The following is a 25,765-nucleotide window of genomic DNA, read 5'->3' as shown; positions in this document are numbered from 1 at the left end:
GTACATGTTCATACTTGCTGCCTTCATCCATTCCCGTCACCATCCCGCCACACATGAAACAGCACCCCCCCATACCCTGTGCGTGCGAGGTAGTGCTAGGAAAAGAAAACAAAGGCCACATTCGTTCACACTCAGTCTCTAGCTGTCATGTGTAATGCACTAAAACCACAGCTCCCTTTCCACATCTAGGCATCACAAAACATTTCATGGTTTACCCCAGACACTTCACATGCCCTGCTTCAATCCAGTGACAGCACGTCCACCCCGGTATACCACATCGTTCCAATTCACTCTATTCCTTGCACGCCTTTCACCCTCCTGTATGTTCAGGCCCCAATCGCTCAAAATCTTTTACACTTCATCCTTCCACCTTCAATTTGGTCTCCCACTTCTCCTCATTCCCTCCACTTCTGACACATATATCCTCTTTGTCAATCCTTCCTCACTCATTCTCACCATGTGACCAGACTATTTCAATACACACTCTTTGCCTCTCTAAAACACACTCTTTTTATTACCACACATCATCCTTACCCTTTCATCACCTACTCGATCGAACCACCTCACACCATATATTGTCCTTAAACATCTCATTTCTGACACATCCATCCCCCCCTCCGCACAACCATATATATAGCCCATGCCTCGCAACCATATAACATTGTCGGAACCACTATTCCTTCAAACATACCCATTTTCGCTCTCCACGATAACGTTCTCGCCTTCCACCTATTCTTCAATGCTCCCAGAACCTTCGTCCACTTCCCCACCCTGTGACTCACTTCTGCTTCCATGGTTCAATCTGCTGCTAAATCCACTCCCAGATACCTAACACACTTCACTTTCTCAAGTTTTACTTCATTCAAACTTACCTCCCAATTTGCTTGTCCCTCAACCCTACTGAACCTAATAACCTTGCTCTTATTCACATTTAATCTCAGCCTTCTTCTTTTACATACTTTACCAAATTCAGTCACCAGCTGCAGTTTCTCATGTGAATCAGCCACCAGCGCTGTATCATCAGCGAACAACTACTGACTCACTTCCCAAGCCCTCTTATCCACAACAGACTGCATACTTGCCCCTCTCTCCAAGACTCTTGCATTCACCTCCCTAACAACCCCATCCATAAACAAATCAAACAACCATGGAGACATCACACACCCCTGCCACAAACTGACATTCACTGAGAACCAATCACTTTCCTCTCTTCCTACTTGTACATATGCCCTACATCCTTAATAAAAACTTTTCACTGCTTCTAGCAACTTACCTCCCACACCATATACTCTTGATACCTTCCACAAAGTATCTCTATCAACTCTATCATATGCCTTCTCCAGATCCATAAATGCTACATACAAATCCATTTGTTTTTCTAAGTACTTCTCACATACAATCTTCAAAGCAAACACCTGATCCACACATCCTCTACCACTTCTGAAACCACACTGCGCTTCCCCAGTCTGATGCTCTGTGCATGCCTTCACCCTCTCAATCAATACCCTTCCATATAATTTCCCAGGAATACTCAACAAACTCATACCTCTGTAATTTGAACATTCACCTTTATCCCCTTTGCCTTTGTACAATGGCACTATGCACACATTCTGCCAATCCTCAAGCACTTCACCATGAACCATACATACACTGAATATCCTTACCAAGCAGTCAACAACACAGTCACCCCCTTTTTTAAATAAATTCCAAACCTGCTGCCTCACCAGCTTTCATCTTCCACAATGCTTTCACTATCTCTTCTCTGTTCACCAAACCATTCTCCCTGACCTTCGCACTTCACACACCACCTCGACCAAAACACCCTATATCTGCCACTCTATCATCAAACACATTCAACAGACCTTCAAAATACTCACTCCATCTCCTTCTCACTTCACACTACTTGTTATCACCTCCCCATTTGCCCCCTTCACCGATGTTCCCATTTGTTCTCTTGTCTTACGCACTTTATTTACCTCCTTCCAAAACATCTTTTTATTCTCCCTAAAATTTATTGAAACTCTCACCCCAACTCTCAATTGCCCTCTTTTTCACCTCTTGCACCTTTCTCTTGACCTCCTGCCTCTTTCTTTTATATATCTTCCAGTCATTCGCACTACTTCCCCACAAAAACTGTCCAAACGCCTCTCTCTTCTCTTCCACTGACAATCTTACTTCTTCATCCCACCACTCACTACTCTTTCCAATCTGCTCACCTCCCACCTTTCTCATGCCACAAGCATCTTTTGCACAAGCCATCACTGCTTCCCTAAATACATCCCATTCCTGTTCCCCCACTCCCCTTACGTCATTTGCTCTCACCTTATTCCATTCTGCACTCAATCTCTCATGGTACTTCCTCACACAAGTCTCCTTTCCAAGCTCACTTAGTCTCACCACTCTCTTCACCCCAACAGTCTCTCTTCTTTTGTGAAAGCCTCTACAAATTTTCACCTTTGCCTTCACAAGATAATGATCAGACATCGGTCCATTTGCCCCTCTCAGCACATTAACATCCAAAAGTCTCTCTTTCTCACGCCTATCAATTAACATGTAATCCAATAATGCTCTTTGGCCATCTCTCCTACTTACATACGTTATTCATTTTATTTATTTATTTATTATTATTTATTTTGCTTTGTCGCTGTCTCCCATGTTAGCGAGGTAGCGCAAGGAAACAGACGAAAGACCCAACCCACCCACATACACGTCCACACACGCAAATATACATACCTATACATCTCAATGTATACATACATATACACACAAACACAGACATATACATATATACACATGTACATAATTCATACTGTCTGCCTTTATTCATTCCCATCGCCACCTCACCACACATGAAATAACAACCCCCTCCCCCCTCATGTGTGCGAGGTAGCGTTAGGAAAGGACAACAAAGGCCCCATTCGTTCACACTCAATCTCTAGCTGTCATGTAATAATGCATCGAAACCACAGCTCCCTTTCCACATCCAGGCCCCACAGAACTTTCCATGGTTTACCCCAGACGCTTCATACGCCCTGGTTCAATCCACTGACAGCACGCCGACCCAGGTATACCACATCGTTCCAATTCACTCTATTCCTTGCACGCCTTTCACCCTCCTGCATGTTCAGGCCACGATCACTCAAAATCTTTTTCACTCCATCTTTCCACCTCCAATTTGGTCTCCCACTTCTCGTTCCCTCCACCTCTGACACATATATCCTCTTGGTCAATCTTTCCTCACTCATTCTCTCCATGTGACCAAACCATTTCAAAACACCCTCTTCTGCTCTCTCAACCAAACTCTTTTTATTACCACACATCTCTCTTACCTTATTATTACTTACTCGATCAAACCACCTCACACCACATATTGTCCTCAACCATCTCATCTCCAGCACATCCACACTCCTACGCACAACTCTATCCATAGCCCATGCCTCGCAACCATACAACATTGTTGGAACCACTATTCCTTCAAACATACCCATTATTGCTTCCCAAGATAATGTTCTTGACTTCCACACATTCTTCAACGCTCCCAGAATTTTCGCCCCCTCCCCCACCCTATGATTCACTTCAACTTCCATGGTTCCATCCACTGCCAAATCCACTCCCAGATATCTAAAACACTTCACTTCCTCCAGTTTTTCTCCATTCAAACTTACCTCCCAACTGACTTGAACCTCAACCTTACTGTACCTAATGACTTTGCTCTTATTCACATTTACTCTCAATTTTCTTCTTTCACATACTTTACCAAACTCAGTCACCAGCTTCTGCAGTTTCTCACATGAATCAGCCACCAGTGCTGTATCATCAGCGAACAACAACTGACTCACTTCCCAAGCTCTCTCAACCACAACAGACTGCATACTAGCCCCTCTTTCCAAAACTCTTGTATTCACCTCCCTAACAACCCCATCCATAAACAAATTAAACAACCATGGAGACATCACACACCCCTGCCACAAACCTACATTCACTGAGAACCAATCACTTTCCTCTCTTCCTACACGTACACATGCCTTACATCCTCGATAAAGACTTTTCACTGCTTCTAACAACTTGCCTCCCACACCATATATTCTTAATACCTTCCACAGAGCATCTCTATCATCTCTATCATATGCCTTCTCCAGATCCATAAATGCTACATACAAATCCATTTGCTTTTTTAAGTATTTCTCACATACATTCTTTAAAGCAAACACCTGATCCACACATCCTCTACCACTTCTGAAACCACACTTCTCTTCCCCAGTCTGATGCTCTGTACATGCCTTCACCCTCTCAATCAAAACCCTCCCATATAATTTACCAGGAATACTCAACAAACTTATACCTCTGTAATTTGAGCACTCACCTTTGTCCCCTTTGCCTCTGTACAATGGCAATATGCAAGCATTCTGCCAATCCTCAGGCACCTCACCATGAGTCATACATACATTAAATAACCTTACCAACCAGTCAACAATACAGTCACCCCCTTTTTTAATAAATTTCACTGCAATACCATCCAAACCCGCTGCCTTGCCGGCTTTCATCTTCCGCAAAGCTTTTACTACCTCTTCTCTGTTTACCAAATCATTTTCCCTAACCCTCTCACTTTGCACACCACCTCGACCAAAACACCCTATATCTGCCACTCTATCATCAAACACATTCAACAAACCTTCAAAATACTCACTCCATCTCCTTCTCACATCACCACTACTTGTTATCACCTCCCCATTTCCCCCCTTCACTTAAGTTCCCATATGTTCCCTTGTCTTACGCACTTTATTTACCTCCTTCCAAAACATCTTTTTATTCTCCCTAAAATTTAATGATACTCTCTCACCCTAACTCTCATTTGCCCTCTTTTTCACCTCTTGCACCTTTCTCTTGACCTCCTACCTCTTTCTCTCATACATCTCCTACTCGTTTGCATTATTTCCCTGCAAAAATCGTCCAAATATATATATATATATATATATATATATATATATATATATATATATATATATATTTTTTTTTTTTTTCTTTTAAACTATTTGCCATTTCCCGCGTTGGCGAGGTAGCGTTAAGAACAGAGGACTGGGCCTTTTTTGGAATATCCTCACCTGGCCCCCTCTGTTCCTTCTTTTGGAAAATTAAAAAAAAAAAAAATGAGAGGGGAGGATTTCCAGCCCCCCGCTCCCTCCCCTTTTAGTCGCCTTCTACGACATGCAGGGAATACGTGGGAAGTATTCTTAATCCCCTATCTCCAGGGATATATATATATATATATATATATATATATATATATATATATATATATATATATATATATACATAATTCATACTTCCTGCCTTTATTCATTCCTGTCGCCACCCCACCACACATGAAATGACAACCCCCTCCCCCACATGCGCGTGAGGTAGCACTAGGAAAAGACAACAAAGACCACATTCATTCACACTCAGTCTCTAGCTGTCATGTATAATGCACAGAAACCACAGCTCCCTTTCCACATCACGGCCCCACAAAACTTTCCATGGTTTACCCCAGATGCTTTACATGCCCTAGTTCAATCCATTGACAGCACGTCGACCCCGGTATACCACATCGTTCCAATTCACTCTATTCCTTGCCACCTTTCACCCTCCTGCATGTTCAGGCCCCGATCGCTCAAAACAAGTATACATACATATACTTATGTATATTTCTCCTTTTACACCAGGAATTCCTAATCACCAGTCCTTTTTCAGCACACAAATCTACAAGCTCTTCATCATTTCCATTTACAACACTGAACACCCCATGTACATCAATTATACCCTCAACTGCCACATTACTCGCCTTTGCATTCAAATCAACCATCGCTATAACCTGGTCTCATGCATCAAAGCTGCTAATACTCTCACTCAGCTGCTCCCAAAATACGTGCCTCTCATGATCTTTCTTCTCATGACCAGGTGCACAGGCAACAATAATCACCCATCTCTCTCCATCCACTTTCAGTTATACTCATGTCAATCTAGAGTTTACATTCTTACACTCTATCACATACTCCCACAACTCCTGCTTCAGGAGTAGTGCTACTCCTTCCTTTGCTCATGTCCTCTCGCCAACCACTAACTTTATTCCCAAGACATTCCCAAACCACTCTTCCCCTTTACCCTTGAGCTTCATTTCACTCACAGCCAAAACATCCAGGTTCCTTCCCTCTAGCATACAAACTATCTCTCCTTTCAGTTTATCTTGACTGGAATTCTTTTTGGCTGAAATGGAGAGCTGTTGAAGGTTAAATCAGGGTAAAATAAAGTGTTTGCATTGCTCGATGGGTGTAACAAAACAAATGCTGAGGGGTGTGACTTTACACTACCACAAGGTAATTGGGAGTTGGCACAGGAGCTAAGCTAAGGTAACTTTCACTTGACATGGAAGTTTAGCTATGGCTGAGTGCACCACAGCATCCTAAGCTTGAAGGTGTGACAACGGACTATATTGAACATCATCATACCAGATCAGGTACTGTTTTAATTAAATCAGTTCCCTAATAGCTACACTACATTAAAACAAAACTACTTTAACAAGGACAATGTTAAGCAAGGACTGCCTGTAATACTGTATTTCACATGTTACATATGAGTTTTATTAATTAGAAAACAATTGGGATTGGCAGGGAGTCCTGGCATGTATACATTCCTTTACTAAGTGAAAATAGGTTTACTTCATGCAAACTCACTGCACACAGCCTTTCAGTCGAAGGCATCCCCTGTGCAAAGTAAGTACATATTCATAAACCAAAAATTCATAAATCAAGTAAAACAAAAAACATTCAAAATAATCTTATATCTTTAAACCAGATAATCTACTTACAAAGGTTTCCCATCCAAATATCTTTGAGTAAAAACAAAAGTAGTTTGGAGTGACATAGAGTCGACCATGAACCAGTATGTCTTTCTGTAATGCACAGGAGTAATCTGAAAAAGAGGAAAGACAAATCATCAAGAAGATAATGATATTGCCATGATAATTCAGCTAAAATGAAATACTTCTTTAACCTTAATGAATCTCCTCTGTATATATCACTTATTTAGATATCCTTAAAAAGAGATGAATGCTTAAGTGGTCAAAAACAACAATAACATGCTGCCAGCAAGAGGCTGCAATGCCCAGGTGCAACAATAGGCATCTATATTCTTGTAAAATGCCCACAAATCATGTAGTATAGTGTTTTTTCCAGCTAGCACTTGTTTCATACTTACTAAACTTTTACATGCAGAGTCCAGTTTTAGTATACATTAATAATATGATGACATTCTGAAAGAGTTATTGTTCTCTGGTAAATACCACAACTTGGCAGAGTCTCTGTTCTCAGCCAGAGGTCTATCATTTTTTTAAGATTTTTTGTTTGGATTTGCAACTGGTATGGGAGAGACAACAATCCAGTCGAGATGATGTTTGTACCATCTCCAATTCATTTTTGCCATCTACATGTAGGGCAAGAACTTCCATTCCATTATAACATGCATCAAAAGAGATGTCTACTAAAACTGCGTTGTGGGCAGTATTCATATATGTTATGCCAAATGAACCCCTGGTTTGATAACTATACTGCCACAATATGGTATCGTAGTTAATATCCTGTAAAGCTCAGCTGAACATAACTAAAAACAGCCTTATCTATGCTCAAAGAGATGGGCACATTGGCTAAAATAAGATAAATATAAGCTATACCATATGATTTTTCTAATTTCACTGTCTAGATGTCACAATCTGAAGCCTCTAACACTGATTATGGAGGAAAGATCTGGGCATATGGAAAAAACCTACATGATGTTTGGCTTATTATTTGGTTTCAGAGGACTGAAAAAGGACATCTTAATAAGCAATGCAAAGATCCTCTCCATGACCCATTTGATGGAGAAAGTCTTGATATAAATGACTGAATTTCAGAAAAAATTCAAATATCTTGTCATGAATTCTATCCTAAGTTTCTTGTAACAGGAACTTGAGAAATGCCTAAGCTCATTTTTCTAAAATGCTTTCAATTTTGTTGTTGATTCCCATCACTATGTCAATGGGAGGGAATAGTCCCTCTAGACCAAGGTGATCAAAATCTTATCAAAGCTCAAGCATATCACAAGAAAAACTGAATTTTCTGGAATCATCATCAAATGAGAGTTGCATTCTGCAGAATCATGGGTATAAAATTTTCTGAAATTTGCTGTGTTATCCTTTTTTGACATAAGTATATTGTTTAATACTTTTCAGTTGTATTTCAATACACTTTTATCCAAGAGAATGACTCGATGAAAGCACAATTTTTCTTGTTTTATTTCAAAGCAATACCTGATTCTTACTTTAAGGGTCTTCATTTCCTATGAGTATGAGTACATCTAAAATCAAAGTGTACTGTAACACATCTACTTTCTGCATGGGTATGATCAATAAATATGTAGAGAGAATATGGTGCTGTAGGGAATATATGGCTTATAGCTGCATAAATGTTAAGGGCCCTGCACAAGATTCTGTTACACCCTGTGTATGCATAAGGCTGGCCCTGAGTCCCTTTCAACTGCCTACGCAAGTGAGTTCCCCAGGAATGTTATTACAAACAGGAGAAATCTGTTCAGTAGAGAGTATAGAGGACATGAAATGGGATAACATAATCTAATCTTTTGTACCATGGCAGAGCTCTACATCCATTAAATGTCAACTTTTCCAAAGCACTTTCCAGCTTTTGCCATAACATTCTTATCCTTGGTTATGCAGAATTCCAACATCAAATATACTACTGAAACCAAAACATGGACAGAAGTTTTGAGCACCTGCATCCTCTGCTCACCCTTTTGCTAAAAGGGAGGGAGCAGTGGTCTGGAAATCCTCCCCTCTCATTTTTTTTTTTCTAATATCCCAAAAGAAGGAACAGAGAAGGGGGCCAGGTGAGGATGTTTCCTCAAAATCCCAGTCCTATGTTCTTAACACTACCTCGCTAACATGGGAAATGGCAAATAGTATGAAACAAATATAATAATTGATTCTGAGAATACAAACATACACAAAAGAAACACTTACCAACAATAAGTCTTTCATCTGAAGGTAAGTCCTTGAATAATCTCTTGAGGTCTTCTGATCTGCTTTTGTAAGTGGGGTTCAGCATTTTATACCAAGCTTTATTACTCTTTTTGTCAGTAGATTTAGAATCTCTTGATTCTTTTCTCTCTTTAATCACAATACCATTGACATTGCTGCTAATTTCAGGAGTACGTGGAGCTTCTACTGATCGACCTGACTCAGAAGATCTGCTAACTGAATCGTGCTGCAAGAAAGAAAAAATGGGATAAATATCACTGTCCATAATTACTTTGGAGCAGAATAATTTAACACTGTTAGTGCTATAGCATATTCTTTTTTAATGAGAAAGGCAACACATGCTTTTCTCTTTATTTGATGAAGCCAAACATAAGTGCTGAAGGTTCAAAAGTTTCTAGACAAATTCAGCTGCAGTAATCATCTGAATATTAATGCACTCATTCTCTTCATATGTAAAAAAAAATAATACTAAAGAGAGAAGTATGGTCCACATAGATAAATCTGACACTGAATTATCCTCTACTGACAAGCAACTAGATGTAACAAAGTTCAAACTCACGTATGAGGAAGCTAAAGAAACATTTCTATCAAAATACCAAAGGACCTAGTCTCGATTTATTATAAAGAAGACTGATCTTAGTTTCCAAAACTCCTGCATCAGTGTCAATGTGGTAAAAGATACTGTAATTCTGAATTACTCACCAATTTTTCAGATGGTTGCTGATCTGCTGACGCCTCAGTAAATGACCGTTCCATGCTGCCTTCTCTTGAAACTGAGCCACAAGTATCATTTTTGTTTATTCGATCATCACTGCTATCACAAGAAGTTTGACGAAGCATTAATGTTGGACTGGGTTTTGGACTTGGTACTGGACTTTGGCTGAAAATGAAGTATTTATATACAAATTTGCACTAAAGAACTATAACCTTATTATTTTATTACAAATGAGGTTCTTCATCACTTTGTAAACTGGGAACACAGGAGGAAAATTATCACAACCAGATTACTTTTAAGCAATATACAAAATGATTAACTTTTCATTTTTTCTCACCTCTCAGGTAGACCATTGTAATCTGAAGGATGAAAACTCTCACTGATCCCTTGTAACCCACACTATCTCTTCATAGGATATACTTCTTTACTCATAAGAAAACTAATACCATCTTACCAACATTCTTCATTTCAAACAGTCTTCTATTTAGGGCTATAGCACATATTTGTTTCAAATGCTTGATTGTTTTTTCTACTAAAGTTCAAAGAAAAGATGTTCACCTGTCTTCTTATCATTCATTAAGCCTCCTATCTTTTCTTGTTATTCTCATGAATAAGGCAAAGGACTCTCATCTCTGGTGTTCTGATCTTATTCTCCAAACCCACCATCTATTTCCTTGTTTCAAAACTATAAATGGATAAAGTGTTGTGGGATTTTGACTATATTTGTTGATTCTCTTACAGCATTCCTATCTTGTTCAAGATAACATATTTCCAAAATACCAAAAGATTATTCTTCTTTTTTATTATAATTATTTTGCTTTGTCACTGTCTCCCGCGTTAGCGAGGTAGCGCAAGGAAACAGACGAAAGAATGGCCCAACCCACCCACATACACATGTATATACATACACGTCCACACACGCAAATATACATACCTATACATCTCAACGTATACATATATATACACACACAGACATATACATATATACACATGTACATAATTCATACTGTCTGCCTTTAATCATTCCCATCGCCACCCTACCACACATGAAATAACCTCCCTCCCCCCTCATGTGCACGAGGTAGCACTAAGAAAAGACAACAAAGGCCACATTCGTTCACACTCAGTCTCTAGCTGTCATGTAATAATGCACCGAAACCACAGCTCTCTTTCCACATCCAGGCTCCACAGAACTTTCCATGGTTTACCCCAGACGCTTCACATGCCCTGGTTCAATCCACTGGCAGCACATCGACCCCAGTATACCACATCATTCCAATTCACTCTATTCCTTGCACGTCTTTCACCCTCTTGCATGTTCAGGCCCCGATCACTCACAATCTTTTTCACAACATCTTTCCACCTCCAATTTGGTCTCCCACTTCTCCTCGTTCCCTCCACCTCTGACACATGTATCCTCTTGGTCAATCTTTCCTCCCTCATTCTCTCCATATGACCAAACCATTTCAAAACACCCTCTTCTGCTCTCTCAACCACACTCTTTTTATTACCACACATCTCTCTTACCCTATTATTACTTACTCGATCAAACCACCTTACACCACATATTGTCCTCAAACATCTCATTTCCAGCACATCCACTCTCCTCTGCACAACTCTATCTATAGCCCATGCCTCGCAACCATATAACATTGGTGGAACCACTATTCCTTCAAACATACCCATTTTTGCATTCCGAGATAATGCTCTCAACTTCCACACATTCTTCAACGCTCCCAGAACTTTCGCCCCCTCCCCCACCCTATGATTCACTTCCGCTTCCATGGTTCCATCCGCTACCAAATCCACTCCCAGATATCTAAAACACTTCACTTCCTCCAGTTTCTCTCTATTCAAACTTACCTCCCAATTGACTTGACCCTCAACCCTACTGTACCTAATAACCTTGCTCTTATTCACATTTACTCTCAGCTTTCTTCTTTCACACACTTCACCAAACTCAGTCGCCAGCTTCTGCAGTTTCTCACATGAATCATCCACCAGCGCTGTATCATCAGCGAACAACAACTGACTCACTTCCCAAGTTCTCTCATCCACAACAGACTACATACTTGCCCTCTTTCCAAAACTCTTGCATTCACCTCCCTAACAACCACATCCATAAACAAATTAAACAACCATGGAGAGATCACACACCCCTGCCGCAAACCTACATTCACTGAGAACCAATCACTTTCCTCTCTTCCTAAACATACACATGCCTTACATCCTCGATAAAAACTTTTCACTGCTTCTAACAACTTGCCTCCCACACCATATATTCTTAATACCTTCCACAGAGCATCTCTATCATCTCTATCATATGCCTTCTCCGGATCCATAAATGCTACATACAAATCCATTTGCTTTTCTAAGTATTTCTCACATACATTCTTCAAAGCAAACACCTGATCTGCACAACCTCTACCACTTCTGAAACCACACTGCTCTTCCCAATCTGATGCTCTGTACATGCCTTCACCCTTCAATACCCTCCATATAATTTACCAGGAATACTCAACAAACTTATACCTCTGTAATTTGAGCATGCAATTGCATCCCCTTTGCCTTTGTACAATGGCACTATGCAAGCATTCCACCAATCCTCAGGCACCTCACCATGAGTCATACATACATTAAATAACCTTACCAACCAGTCAACAATACAGTCACCCCCTTTTTTAATAAATTCCACCGCAATACCATCCCAACCCACTGCCTTGTCGGCTTTCATCTTCCGCAAAGCTTTTACTACCTCTTCTCTGTTTACCAAATCATTCTCCCTAACCCTCTCACTTTGCACACCACCTCGACCAAAATACCCTATATCTGCCACTCAATCATCAAATACATTCAACAAACCTTCAAAATACTCACTCTATCTCCTTCTCACATCACCACTACTTGTTATCATCTCCCCATTACCCCCCTTCACTGAAGTTCCCATTTGTTCCCTTGTCTTATGCACTTTATTTACCTCCTTCCAAAACATCTTTTTATTCTCCTAAAATTTAATGATACTCTCTCACCCCAACTCTCATTTGCCCTCTTTTTCACCTCTTGCACCTTTCTCTTGACCTCCTGCCTCTTTCTTTTATACATCTCCCACTCATTTGCATTATTTCCCTGCAAAAATCGTCCAAGTGCCTCTCTCTTCTCTTTCACTAATAATCTTACTTCTTCATCCCACCACTCACTACCCTTTCTAATCTGCCCACCTTCCACGCTTCTCATGCCACAAGCATCTTTTGCACAAGCCATCACTGCTTCCCTAAATACATCCCATTCCTCCCCTACTCCCCTTACATCCTTTGTTCTCACCTTTTGCCATTCTGTACTCAGTCTCTCCTGGTACTTCCTCACACAAGTCTCCTTCCCAAGCTTACTTACTCTCACCACTCTTTTCACCCCTACATTCTCTCTTTTTTTCTGAAAACCCCTACAAATCTTCACCTTCGCCTCCACAAGATAATGATCAGACATCCCTCCAGTTGCACCTCTCAGCACATTAACATCCAAAAGTCTCTTTCGCGCGCCTATCAATTAACACGTAATCCAATAATGCTCTCTGGCCATCTCTCCTACTTACATACGTATACTTATGTATATCTCTCTTTTTAAACCAGGTATTCCTAATCACCTCTTAATATATTTGTAACTCTTCCTCTTCCTAGCTTGCTTGAATGGGATCTGAAACATCAGGGGAGCTTGGGCCCTAACATAACAAGCTCCTTCCCACTCTCACTGCGCCTGAGCCTCTAAATGGCCCCTGCGATAATGACCCCCTTGCTCAATCATTAGGCTCAGGTACAGGTTATCCATCCATCATGAGATTGCAAGGTCTGTCATGACATCCTAAGTTAGCTAATCAGCATGTTAATGTTTCCCCTAAGTTTAATAGTCCTCCATCAAAGAAACTAGCTAGTCACTAAAAAGACTTAAGCTGCTAAATTTCTTCCAACTCAAACAGATGAAATTACTATACATATGGTCATTTTAGTAAAAAATGACTATATACAAAAAACATAACAAGATCTTTATCTTTCCATCTATATCTCTGATACTCATTCCCCTTGGGAACTTCCTCAAGGGGGTGGCTACAGCAAAAGAGTTGCCACCACTGGTGAACTCCAATGCTGCTTCTTAGCCTTTAGTGCCTCAAGCACAGTGTTTTCAGAGGTTCCTTCCTAACTCTCTTATCGCCTACTTCTACCTGATGATCCTGCCTAATGTTCTAACCTATTACTTCAGCCTATTGCTCCCACCTAATGTTCCAACATACTACAACTACAGAATGTTTCTACCTATTGCTCCTGTCTTATGTTCCTATTTACTACTTCTACCTCATGTTCCTGACATTTTGCCAAAAAGCAGGACTAGCACATAATGCTCACTGCAAAAAAATCTAGAGTATAGCTGCCAACAAGTACTCCATAAAAAAGGAGTTTGACAAATATCATTCATCTGAAACAAATATTCAACTGGATCTCAAACAAAAGAGAACTTGAAAAACTAATGATGCAAAGATAACATCAATAATACTGAAAACAGATATGGACTTGATATGGGATTTGCATACATCCTATGTAGAGATCATGTGACTTGCAAAAACTTGTGAAGTAATTCTCAATCAACAGACAACAGTCTACATGGGCAGGAGATAAATAATGCAAAATATCATTATGTTATTCCAATAACATTCATAAATCCAGGAACTAATAAAGAAATTTGCATCTTACAGATGTTACAAATGGTGTGAATACATTAGTTCTCTTTTAGCAATTTACACAATAGCCACACATGACTGAACTCTGATCACATAATTTGCATTCAAAAGGAATGTTAAAAAGTATTACATTTTAGTTTAAAATTCTTTCACTGAAAAGCATGGCATGCATTAAAGCTCAAAAAGTTACTTGAAAAATAAAATATGTAAGTGAAATACTGGCTTTGATTGCGGTTTAAGCAATATTTTTCCTAAACATTCAATCAGCATGCAATTCTGCATCATTACAATGTCCTGTGAACTTTCCATTCTCTCTCTCTCTCTCTCTACTACTACTACTACTTATGCTCTCTTTCTCTCTCTTACTACTACTTATGCTCTCTCTCTCCCCCCCCTCTCCTCTATTTTTTGATGTCATATGCCCTTAATCAGTATTCCTAAGAAACCTTAGACCTTTCCTTACACCAGCTACAATTAATGTCCTTCAAAGTGGATTTCATTGCATTTACTGATCCATCAAAAAGAGGCAAGATAGTCTGGATCAAAATGCAATGCAAAATACCTATATTTTTTCAGTTTACAAGGTTAAAGAGCACTGAAACTACTTTTTCAATCTACACCCAACATTTACCATTGGGTGGACTTTAACATATTACTTCACCTTTCCTTCCAGCCCCAGAATTCCCTTCTATCTTTATGAGACTCCTGTAGCACTCAGGATGCTAACCACATCCACTATTTTGGACCATAGGTCATAAAGCGCTGTGATGTGTGTGTGTGTGTGTGTGTGTGTGTGTGTGTGTGTGTGTGTGTGTGTGTGTGTGTGTGTGTGTGTGTGTCTAAGAGCAGAAAGTACAAGGCAACTTAGTAAATTCTTGGGCATAAAGGGTCTTGAGATAAGTTGTAGCATTGTGGTGATAAGGAATGTCCAAAGTGTGCCTCACGTCTCTCTGGGGAGTGTGGTTTCTGATGGGTGTATGTTCAGAGGGATGGAGTTTAAGACTAAGATGGGAAGGCATTTATTTAGTGCTTGCCAGGTTATTTCAGCATATATGTGTTTTGTCAATGTTCTATCTATTGGCGGGGGTAATCTGTGAGTAGCAATTACTGAAGTGCAATGGAGGTTAGTGATTAGTTATGGAGTTGTTTGGGTGGGAGGAGTCAAGTGCTGCTGCATAGACTTAAGGATGTTGGGAGGATCTTTGTTTCATTGTGAAGGTGAGGAGTGTTTGTAGTTTCTTGGAATCCAGAGAATGTTCTAAGTACACTGTTTCGTGTGATTTGTAGCTATGTTAAATTTAATTTACTTTTGAGAGGGTTGAATACCAGGCAAGTAATGCAGTGTTTACAGTGGAGCTAATGAACTGTTTGTATAAAATGTGGAGGGATTTTTTCCTTGTCCAAATCTAACTTTAAAATATTCTTTCTACTTAATGAACAACACAAACTTCTCCCATTTGGTCATGCTCTAGTGAACATCTTTACAATCAGTAATAAACAAAACGAAAATTCATACATATCAAAGTTTTCAATGTTTCTTTGTAAGGGATATTAAAATGCTAATAGCTCTTGAAGCTACACACATACATCATGCTCGATGCTGGGTTAAGTTTCTAGGTAAGGTATGTGTCAGCATATCTCCACTTTTCTCACCAGAAGCTGGTGAGTGAGTTTGGTAAAGTGTGTGAAAGAAGAAAGCTGAGAGTAAATGTGAATAAGAGCAAGGTCATTAGGTACGGTATGGTTGAGGAACAAGTAAATTGGGAGGTAAGTTTGAACGGAGAAAAACTGGAGGAAGTGAAGTGTTTTAGATATCTGGGAGTGGATTTGGCAGCGGATGGAACCATGAAAGTGGAAGTGAGTCACAGGGTGGGGGAGGGGCCGAAAGTTCTGGGAGTGTTGAAAAATGTGTGGAAAGGGAGAACATTATCTCAGAAAGCAAAAATGGGTATGTTTGAAGGAGTAGTGGTTTCGACAATGTTATATGGTTGCGAGGCATGGGCTATAGATAGAGTTGAGAGGAGGAGGAGGGTGGATGTGCTGGAAATGAGATGTTTGAGGACAATATGTGGTGTGAGATGGTTTGATTGAGTAAGTAATGAAAGGGTAAGAGAGATGTGCGGTAATAAAAAGAGTGTGATTGAGAGAGCAGAAGAGGATGTTTTGAAATGGGTTTGGTCACATGGAGAGAATGAGTGAAGAAAGATTGATAAAGAGGATATATGTGTTAAAGGTGGAGGGGACGAGGAGAAGTGGGAGACCAAATTGGAGGTGGAAAGATGGAGTGAAAAAGATTTTGAGTGATCAAGGCCTTAACATGCAGGAGGGTGAAAGGCGTGCAAGGAATAGAGTGAATTGGAATGATGTGGCATACCGGGATCAACATGCTGTCAATGGATTGAACCAGGGCGTGTGAAGTGTCTGGGGTAAACCATGGAAAGTTTTGTGCCTGGATGTGGAAAGGGAGCTGTGGTTTCGGTGCATTATACATGACAGCTAGAGACTGAGTGTGAACGAATGTAGCCTTTGTTGTCTTTTCCTAGTGCTACCTCGTGCACATGTGGGGGGAGGGGGTTGTCAATTCATGTATGGCGGGGTGGCGACAGGAATGAATAAGGGCAGACAGTATGAATTATGTACATGTGTTCATGTCTGTGTGTGTATATATATGTATACGTTGAGATGTATAGGTATGTATATGTGCGTGTGTGGACGTGTATGTATATACATGTGTATGTGGGTGGGTTGGGCCATTCTTTCATCTGTTTCCTTGCACTACTTCGCTAACATGGGAGACAGCGACAAAGTATAATAATAAAAAAAAATTAGTGACTCCTTTTCTGAATGCCTTCTTGTCCTACATCTGTGTATCTGTCTGTCTCTCTTTCTTTTACCTTAAAAGACATGCACAGGATTTCAGAGTGAAGTAGTAACCTGGTTGCATTCAATTGTGCAAAAATGCATTTCTACCTATATATGTTTCTAAAGCTCCTTGTTGTTTCCACCTAATAAATTTCAAAACACTAAAATTCAGCCTTGCGGTAGCAAAAAATGCTGGGCATAACCATATCCTCTACTCTTACCTGAAATTCCAAAATTTAAACAATTTATTTCCTGAAAGCTGGGAGTGTTGAAATCATTTTTCTTGTGTAAAGCTATTCCATATCTTTAAGGATCTTATGATGGTGTGTGTGTGAAGTGAGCACGGGGAACTTGAAAAGTAATCGTTCAGTGTCTCCAGTGTGGAAATTGCATATTAAAAAAGAGGGGACTTTTGTAATATGTTGCTTTGATGTTTGTAAGGATGGATAGGGAGGTAATTTGTATATGTTTGGGATATATATCTGGTGGAGTGGTGTTTTGAAAATGGTTTGGAAGGTCAGCTGTTTCATGCTTCTTGGATCACTTTGGTGTGCATAGAAGGTAAAGGAAGTTGAAATGTGAAGCAAGGTAGGCTTTTTATTTCTATCTGGGGATTAGTGGTTGGTTATGTACTGGTTGGATGCGAAGGGTTTAGTGCAGTAGCAAACAAAATTGAGTGACACTATATAGGAAGAATTGTTTCACTGTGCAGATTACTAGGCATCCTCTGACTATTCTGAGTGCTTTGTTTTGTGTGAGCTGCAGCTTTGTTACATTTGATTCTGACAGCGTAGATAATGAGGCAAGTAAAAGGTAGTTTAGGGTGGAGCAAGTGAACTGTTCGTAGAGGACACTAATATATTCACTTTCTTGTCCAAATCTCATGACAGTAAATGTTCTGAGAGCATTTAATTTCTTTATGGCCTTTGTGCTGATGTTTGTGGTGTGGTGGTGAATGTCGCAAGTGTGTCTTACAAGTGTGTTGCATGGATGCCCAGTATGGCTGAAGGTTTGTTGAGTAAAAAGTAGCTGACCAGTGATGAGATGACAGCAATTTCCAGGGTGGCTTGGACATTCTGTCTCAAGTGACCTTGTGTCATATGTCTGTTGATGCACAGAAAGCATGATGATGCTGTGATATAACTGTGAGGTCATCTGCATATAAGAGAACTTTCACAATGTAGTCTGCAGATGATGGAAGGTCACGAAGGAAGAAATCAAAGAGGGTTGGAGAAAACTGCTCAGAAACTCCAATGTAAAGACTGAAGATTTTGTAAGAGAAGCTGTTGTGAATGACTTTGGCTTCTCAGCCAGCTATGGAGTGGGTCAACCAATTTTTGTCATAGTCATTACTGTAGAGAGTGATGTTAGGTAAGTTTTAGCTAAAGATGAGAATAAGGGATGGAGTCAAATCCTTTGGTGATATCTCTAGCTATTAACATTGTGCAGGAAGGAGGGCATGGTTGGTTGAAGCCATCCACGATGTGTTGTTTGAGCTTCGTATGCACTGTGGTATTTAGGTGAGTGGAATATTTTGGTTGATTTTGTTGTAAATCAGTTTTTCTAGGAGTGTGGATACTGACGACAGTAGGATACTCATTCAATATCATGTGTGAGAAATACTGAAGATAGGGATTACTCTCTGTCATTTGTGGATCTTAAGTAAGCACATAACAGGGTCGACTGAGACCTTGTGGAAGGCATCATGAATACATGGGGTGGAAGGAACCTACTGGACACAATGGGAAGTTTTCATCAGGAGAATAGGGTGTGAATGCACAAAGGAAGGGAGGAGGATGAGTGGTCCCATGGAAATCTGGGTTTGTGTAAAGAGTGTGTGATTTGGATCATGGCTGTTTAATCTGTTTATGGATGGGGTGGCATGGGAGTTAAATGTGGGGGCAGGTCTAAAGTATTCTTGGGGCTGGAGGAACCTAGGTGAACCAGCTGCTGCTTGCCAATGACACAACTCTGGTGGGTGAATCTGGTATGTGAGTTTGGGAGAGCTTATGAAAAAAGACACTTGAGAGTCAATGTAAATAAAAGTAAGGTATTAAGGTTTAGCAAAGGGGCAAGACAGGGAAACAGATAGAAAAAAAAAAAAAGGCCTCATTCATTCACATTCATTCTCTGTCATGCCCAAGATGCTACTTCCATACTGACATGTAACCAATTTCTAACACAGCTAAATAAACTAAGAAGGCTCATTTAACGTTTTCGTACAACAAAAAGCCCTAATCATGCATTAAGATTAATTGTACAAGAAATATTAACAGTATAATACATTAGTCTTTCATTTATGGCAAACACTAAAATCTAAGCTAAGGAGCCACATCTCATTGCTGTGCATTCTAAGTGAATGTATTAGCAGGATTCATTAAACATACAACAACAATGAGCAGAACCTAATAAAGTGTGAAATGATTACGTTTTGTCTTTTTAATCCTTATGTTTTGTAAAAGCAATGCATGCAAAAACTCTTTCATGTAATGCCAGATCAACCTCTTCTGCAACTCCTCTAACCTCACTTCTCCCCTTGAATTACTTGTAATCCAAATCTCTATGTCAAGAAAAATGCATTTCTATGGAATGTATCTCCTTCCATCCATCCACCACATCTCTAGCTATCATTATCTAGATTACATCCACTAACTCCTTCTCTTTAATATCACACTGGTTTGGCTTCCTAATTTCTCAGTGCACTTCCTAAACAACTTACCACCACAACACAATATCACTAAACCATCATACATCAAACACATTATACACCAAGAATAAGAATGGAAATATACAGTAAAGATAACAAAAATCATAAAACTAATTACAGTATAAATGTACCAAAATTTCAAAAAGCATTGATTTGTTCCAAATTCAAATTTCTCTCCATACCAACTATTTCCTGATGAAATCTGACAAAAACTTAACATACTTTTAGCAAGTAAAAATGAAACTTTTAAAATGTGATGTTATCCTATAGCAAGACCAATTTCCATTAATATCACTGTTTATAAGAAGTACAATAGTTGCCACTACCTTAAACTGATAATAATACTAATAAGATAGCTTTAACAAATATCTACAGAATTAATCTAGGGTACGGGTCAAAAATTTTTAAAGGGTAAGCATATATGCAATATACTTTATCAAAACCTTTGCTGCTCCTCTTGAAAGGACACAGTCAAACAGCAAATCTGTCATATGTTTCATTTCCCTCCAACCTTCATGGGTCCTTTTCTTACTTTAATTTCACACTGTCCCCATCTAGAATGCCAGGTGATTTCCACTTCTATCTTGCTCCCATAAATTTTCTTTACCAATATATTCTCATGCATCCGCTCCACATGAACAAACCATTTCAAGATATTTCACCTAACCCATTAAGTGACACCACACTCATCATGTATCTACGAGACATATCACATCCACTCACTTCAACATTACCAACTTTATCTTGTCAACAAGCACCCCTTATACATTGCACTCATTTCAACAGCCTAGATCTGCCTGCTATAATTCAGCTGTGAGCCTATCCACTCTAAGGGCTTTTCCCATTTTTACCTTACTTATGGTTGCTTTTATCTCATTCTTGGATATTTCTTCCTGTACTGGAACTTTCCCTTATCCTCTCTCCATCCCTATGCACGATATCACTGCTTATTACCACCCTTTGGTGCCATCAGCTTTCTGAAGTATTCCATCCATTAATTTAGCAACTCATCTGATCTAACCAAAAGGTATCCTTTCACACATATATTCTTTTACTTCTACTTGTTTCCTTCTCTTCTTTCTACACTTCCTTCTAACACAGTTTCTTGTTTACTAAAAGCTTTCTTCTGAAGTTTATTTCTTTTTTTCCTTCCCTTATCATCCTCTTCAATCATTTATTACACTACTTTTATTCCTGTTTCATCCTGTCCCTAGTTTCCATTGGTAAATTCCTGTGCAAGGACTTCATACCATACACATTGCACCAGTTACAGAAAAGATTTTGAAGAATTAATCTAATTATGAGAAAAGTAACATGTTCGGCATGAACATAGACAGATCCCCTAAATTTTCATCCTAAGGGATGAGAGGATGTTTCCATTATGAATGCCATTATGGCTACCATAAATTATGAATCTACTTTAAGTATGGGTATTCACTATTCAGCATATTTATACATGGTAAACATCCAATTTTGTTATAACAATTCTGATACTGTCACAGACTGAAAAACAAATTTACTTTTTTGAACTTGTTTCAATAAAATAGTTCAGAGATATAAAATTACCTTTTAGATCTCAATACATCAAAAAATGACAGTTTGAAACTTAGACGTCTGCTACAAAACTTAGCTGTTTCACCTTGGAATTATTAATTTTCAGCATGAATTAAATTTTGATGTAAATATAACCAAATGATAAATCAAGGCTCAATTCTGGTACTACCAAAACTATATTGTCATTATCATTATCATCTTTTTTTTTCTGGGGGATGGGAGTCTAAGTGCACCAGTGAGATTACTTGTCAGACATATTACTTAGCAGATTATTAAAGTTTCTATTGCATTTAACATCATTTTGTTCCTGGATGTTGCATACATATACAAAATATAACTTTTTAAATGATTGAAATACTGGATATTTTGTATCTCAATTCATACTGATGAGTCACTGGGGATCCTATCTGACTACTGTACTACCATGAGTCACATTACAATATGTACAATTCTAGGATTTCTGCTTACCCAGAAGGAACAAAACATACACTGATGTCTATCATTAAAGTTTAAAAAGTTCATTCAAAATACCACACATTTTATGTAAACTGAAAACACCACTAAATGCAAATTGGTACATATAAATCATACCAAAACATATGTGCACATAATGGCTGAATCTAAAGCTGATGTCATACATATCTAACACTGCTACATCTAAATAAAAGAATACGATTCTTTCGTCTTCATATAATATAAACCTGGTTAAGTAGTTAAATACACAAATAGTAAGCAGAACAAAGCACTTAATGACATAATTTAATTTTTTGCATGGGCATCTAAATCAAACTTGTTTAATGAATGGCTTCAAATATTATTTGTCAAAACTAATGTCTCCTATCATACAGTCTGTATAGTTAGATTTTCCTAGGTCAATATAGTTGCCCACATTCTGTACTACAAGCTAATCTCATTATGATAACTTGATATGGGCCAAATAAGAGATCAAATAAATTCATATCCTTATCCTGTGTACAGAAGTCCCCAAAAACATGAACATATAGCAGTCTATCTAAAGTAACATTGAAAACATTTATGGATTCCACAACATCCACAAAATCCCTGAATGTTTTTGCCTATCGTAAGAAAATTTGGTCAAATTCTTGGAATGGCAACCTTGTCTGAAACCATTCATCTAATTCCCTCTCTATGAACTTTAAGCATTTGCCCATTAAGGCTACCCAAACAAGACACGTTATACACATCTGGCCATTCTCTCAATATTCGCAGACTTAAATACAGAAAGAATCAACCAAAGATTATTCTTCAATCATTTCAGCAGATCTGAGCATTCTCAGGATGACACGAGTGGCTCCATCTAGAATCATACCAGTGACATCAGAAAGAAATTCAGAACTCACTTTAAATTTGCCCTTAGAAGACAAACACATCCACTCTCTTCCGTTCTTTTACATCTAGGGACTACTATATCTGTGAACATGGTTCACCTTGATTCTAACTGGAATCTTTTTTTCCAAATCTTCATCATATGACTGTAAGGCTAAGTAAAGCCTTGTCAATGGCAGTATATCTTTCTTTACAACAGAAATATGTAGCTTGGGCTCAGATGACTTTTCAGGGAATTCTGAATAAAAGGCAAGTTGTATTTTCTAATGACATTGGTGACCACCAATCTGGTTCCTAAAATCCTTTCTGGTGCACAAGTTTCATATATGTTGTATCCTATACAACTTTTGCTGACCTAATAAATTTAACTATAATGGTATCCATAATTTTCCTGCTACTTTATCTAAGGTAAACAGCTCTGCACTGTACTCTTGCAATGGGTTTCTAAGCATAAACAAAGGCTTGCATAATCCTGCAAATGATGATTATGGGGGCTGCTTCCTCACAGTGTCCAACAAGGCCTTTTACATTCCAGAATGTATTCTTGAAATCAAAGACAGCACAGGCAATTTCTGGCACAGCCCATATCCATCTGAGAACAGCAGGTTCATTCAGGAATCCAAAGTCTTACTGAAAACTATACCAATTCATTCAGTAAAAATAAATATAACTAAATCAGAAATGATATTTGAAAGACTTAGGTAATATAACATACTACACTTTAAAGTAGCTGCTCACTGACTGGGAATTTGTTTTCAGTAACATTACTGGGATGTTTTGTATATTCTTACTTATCTGTTTTAGGTACCCCTTTAGTAATAATAACATCCTCTCCTAGAAACTACAGAATTTCAAAGAACCCCTTTTCAAATGAAAGATAATGGACAATACTACAGCAATACAAATACCAAATTCAATATTTTCATTATGAAATCCTTTCCCTAGCTGTTGCAATAATACACATCCCTTAAGTCCTTTAAAGCCTTGTTTACCTCTTCATTCTACCAAACACAGTCATCTCTACTCTACCCATTCTCCTATTCACTTTCTTGCCTCACACCTTTGCTGTCTTCAGGACATTCTTACAGATACACCATACACTTTCCACACCAAAATCATCCTTGTTTCCACTCTCTGCAATTTTTTCAATTGCCTTAATTTGGTGCTCCAACCTTGGTTCCTATTAATTCAATCTCCACTGCTATCCCTACATCTAATATTGTAAATTATTACTGTAATTAGAGGCACTTTTGTACATGAAAGTTTGCAGTTTTGTTTGTCCCTTGCTCAGGTGATTTGGATTATAAATCCCATCTATTAATATCTCTGATGCCCATTCCTTTTGGGAACTCCCTCAAGGGGGTGGTCATGGTAAAACAGTTTCCATATCTGTTAATCTCCAGTGTCACTTCTCAGCCTTTAATAACTCACCCATAACAGGCCACTGGCAGAGGGCAACTCTAGTGGTGATTCCAGAGGCTCTTACCTAATGTTCCTACCAACTACTTCTACCTAAAATGTCTACCTAATGGCCCTTCCTAATGTTACATACTCTATACTAATAAACACATAATTAGTTCCTACAGGACAATGTATAATCAACAAGTACAGTTGAGGAACTGGAGAATTAGAAACAAGAAGCACAGCATACTTGCATTCTTACTGATACCAAAGAAATCATTATACCAACCTGTATCTACTACAGTACCTCTTATTCAGTTTCTTTTTGCATGATGTGGATCAAGAGCATAGATGTACTCAGTTCACACACATCCTTAATAAAGGTCCCAAATGCTCTACATGTAAAAGGGATTCCACAACTTTAGGAATTCTAATCTCAGGATATAACTAAACCATTAATGATTTCATTGCTTTTTGTGTAATAGCTGGATATAACTATACCACTAATGCCTTCACTACTTTCTGCATAATATCAGGATATACCTATACCACTAATAAGTTCACCACTTTTTGTGTAATATCTATCAAATATGTGCCAACAACTAGTCAAAACACTGACATGTACTTTAAGTATCACATATCAAAATTTTCTTAAAATTACCTGAATTTACCCTCTCCATTTTCAGTAGGTGTAGGCAGCGTGACTTGAGTGATAGGGGGGATTCCAGACAAGTCAAGAGGAGAAATTCCACCAACAGAGTTACACTGGGAATTATGCAAATCCCCAGCAGGAGTGGACATGTTTGGGGGAGATGAAGATGTATCAGAACCATGATGAAGGTAGCCAGAAGTCATGTGTTCAGTACTGGTAAAACTGGTGTTGGAGTAGCCACCAGCATTTAGCGTTACTGAAGAAGTTTGTTGCTGAATACTGACATGAGAAGATGAGTTTGTAGAGGTAGATGAAGAAGAGGACGTGGAAGATATTGTAAAGGTAGAAGCAGCAGAAGCAGCAGTAGCAGCAGCAGGGGTTGCATTAACCATGCCAGCAGAGACAGTGTTGGAGTTGGTGGTAGGAAGGGGATATGCCGACACAGAGGAAACCAGGCGATGGGGGTTGCTTGACACCTCACGTACACCACCTCCATCATCTGCCTCCATAGACTGATTCAAAATCTTTCCACCAGTGCTTGAAAGGAAGATGTCTTCAGCAGATTTCCATCTGAAACAGGACATAAGGATGTTAAATTACTTATCATAATTTCAGTACTAATAATGATTAAACTAACAAAAGCAAAACTGGTCTACAAAATACTAAAAGAATCAAATGGGCTGCAAAGAGTCAAGAGAAGACTATTTAATCTTGAAATAAGAGCCATATTAAAACAA

The 25,765-nt window shown here is 38.9% G+C and overlaps 1 protein-coding gene across 3 annotated transcripts in view; it reads right to left on the bottom strand.

Annotated features, from left to right (window-relative positions):
* Positions 1 to 25,765, bottom strand: part of LOC139761662 (protein Aster-B-like) — a 293,330-nt gene that overhangs the window by 128,646 nt on the left and 138,919 nt on the right. For all 3 annotated transcript variants that reach the window (XM_071685977.1, XM_071685978.1, XM_071685979.1), the window contains exons 2-5: positions 25,038 to 25,598; positions 9,767 to 9,944; positions 9,047 to 9,290; positions 6,845 to 6,948 (exon numbers count right to left, since the gene is read on the bottom strand). In XM_071685977.1, coding sequence (XP_071542078.1) covers positions 6,845 to 6,948; positions 9,047 to 9,290; positions 9,767 to 9,944; positions 25,038 to 25,598 — 1,087 coding nt within the window. The remainder of the gene's footprint in view (positions 1 to 6,844; positions 6,949 to 9,046; positions 9,291 to 9,766; positions 9,945 to 25,037; positions 25,599 to 25,765) is intronic.

Source organism: Panulirus ornatus, chromosome 41, assembly GCF_036320965.1.
Source record: "Panulirus ornatus isolate Po-2019 chromosome 41, ASM3632096v1, whole genome shotgun sequence".
Classification (NCBI taxonomy): Eukaryota; Metazoa; Arthropoda; class Malacostraca; order Decapoda; family Palinuridae; genus Panulirus; species Panulirus ornatus.
Note: the sequence above shows the minus strand (reverse complement) of the source record. Positions and strands in the feature narration are given on the sequence as shown.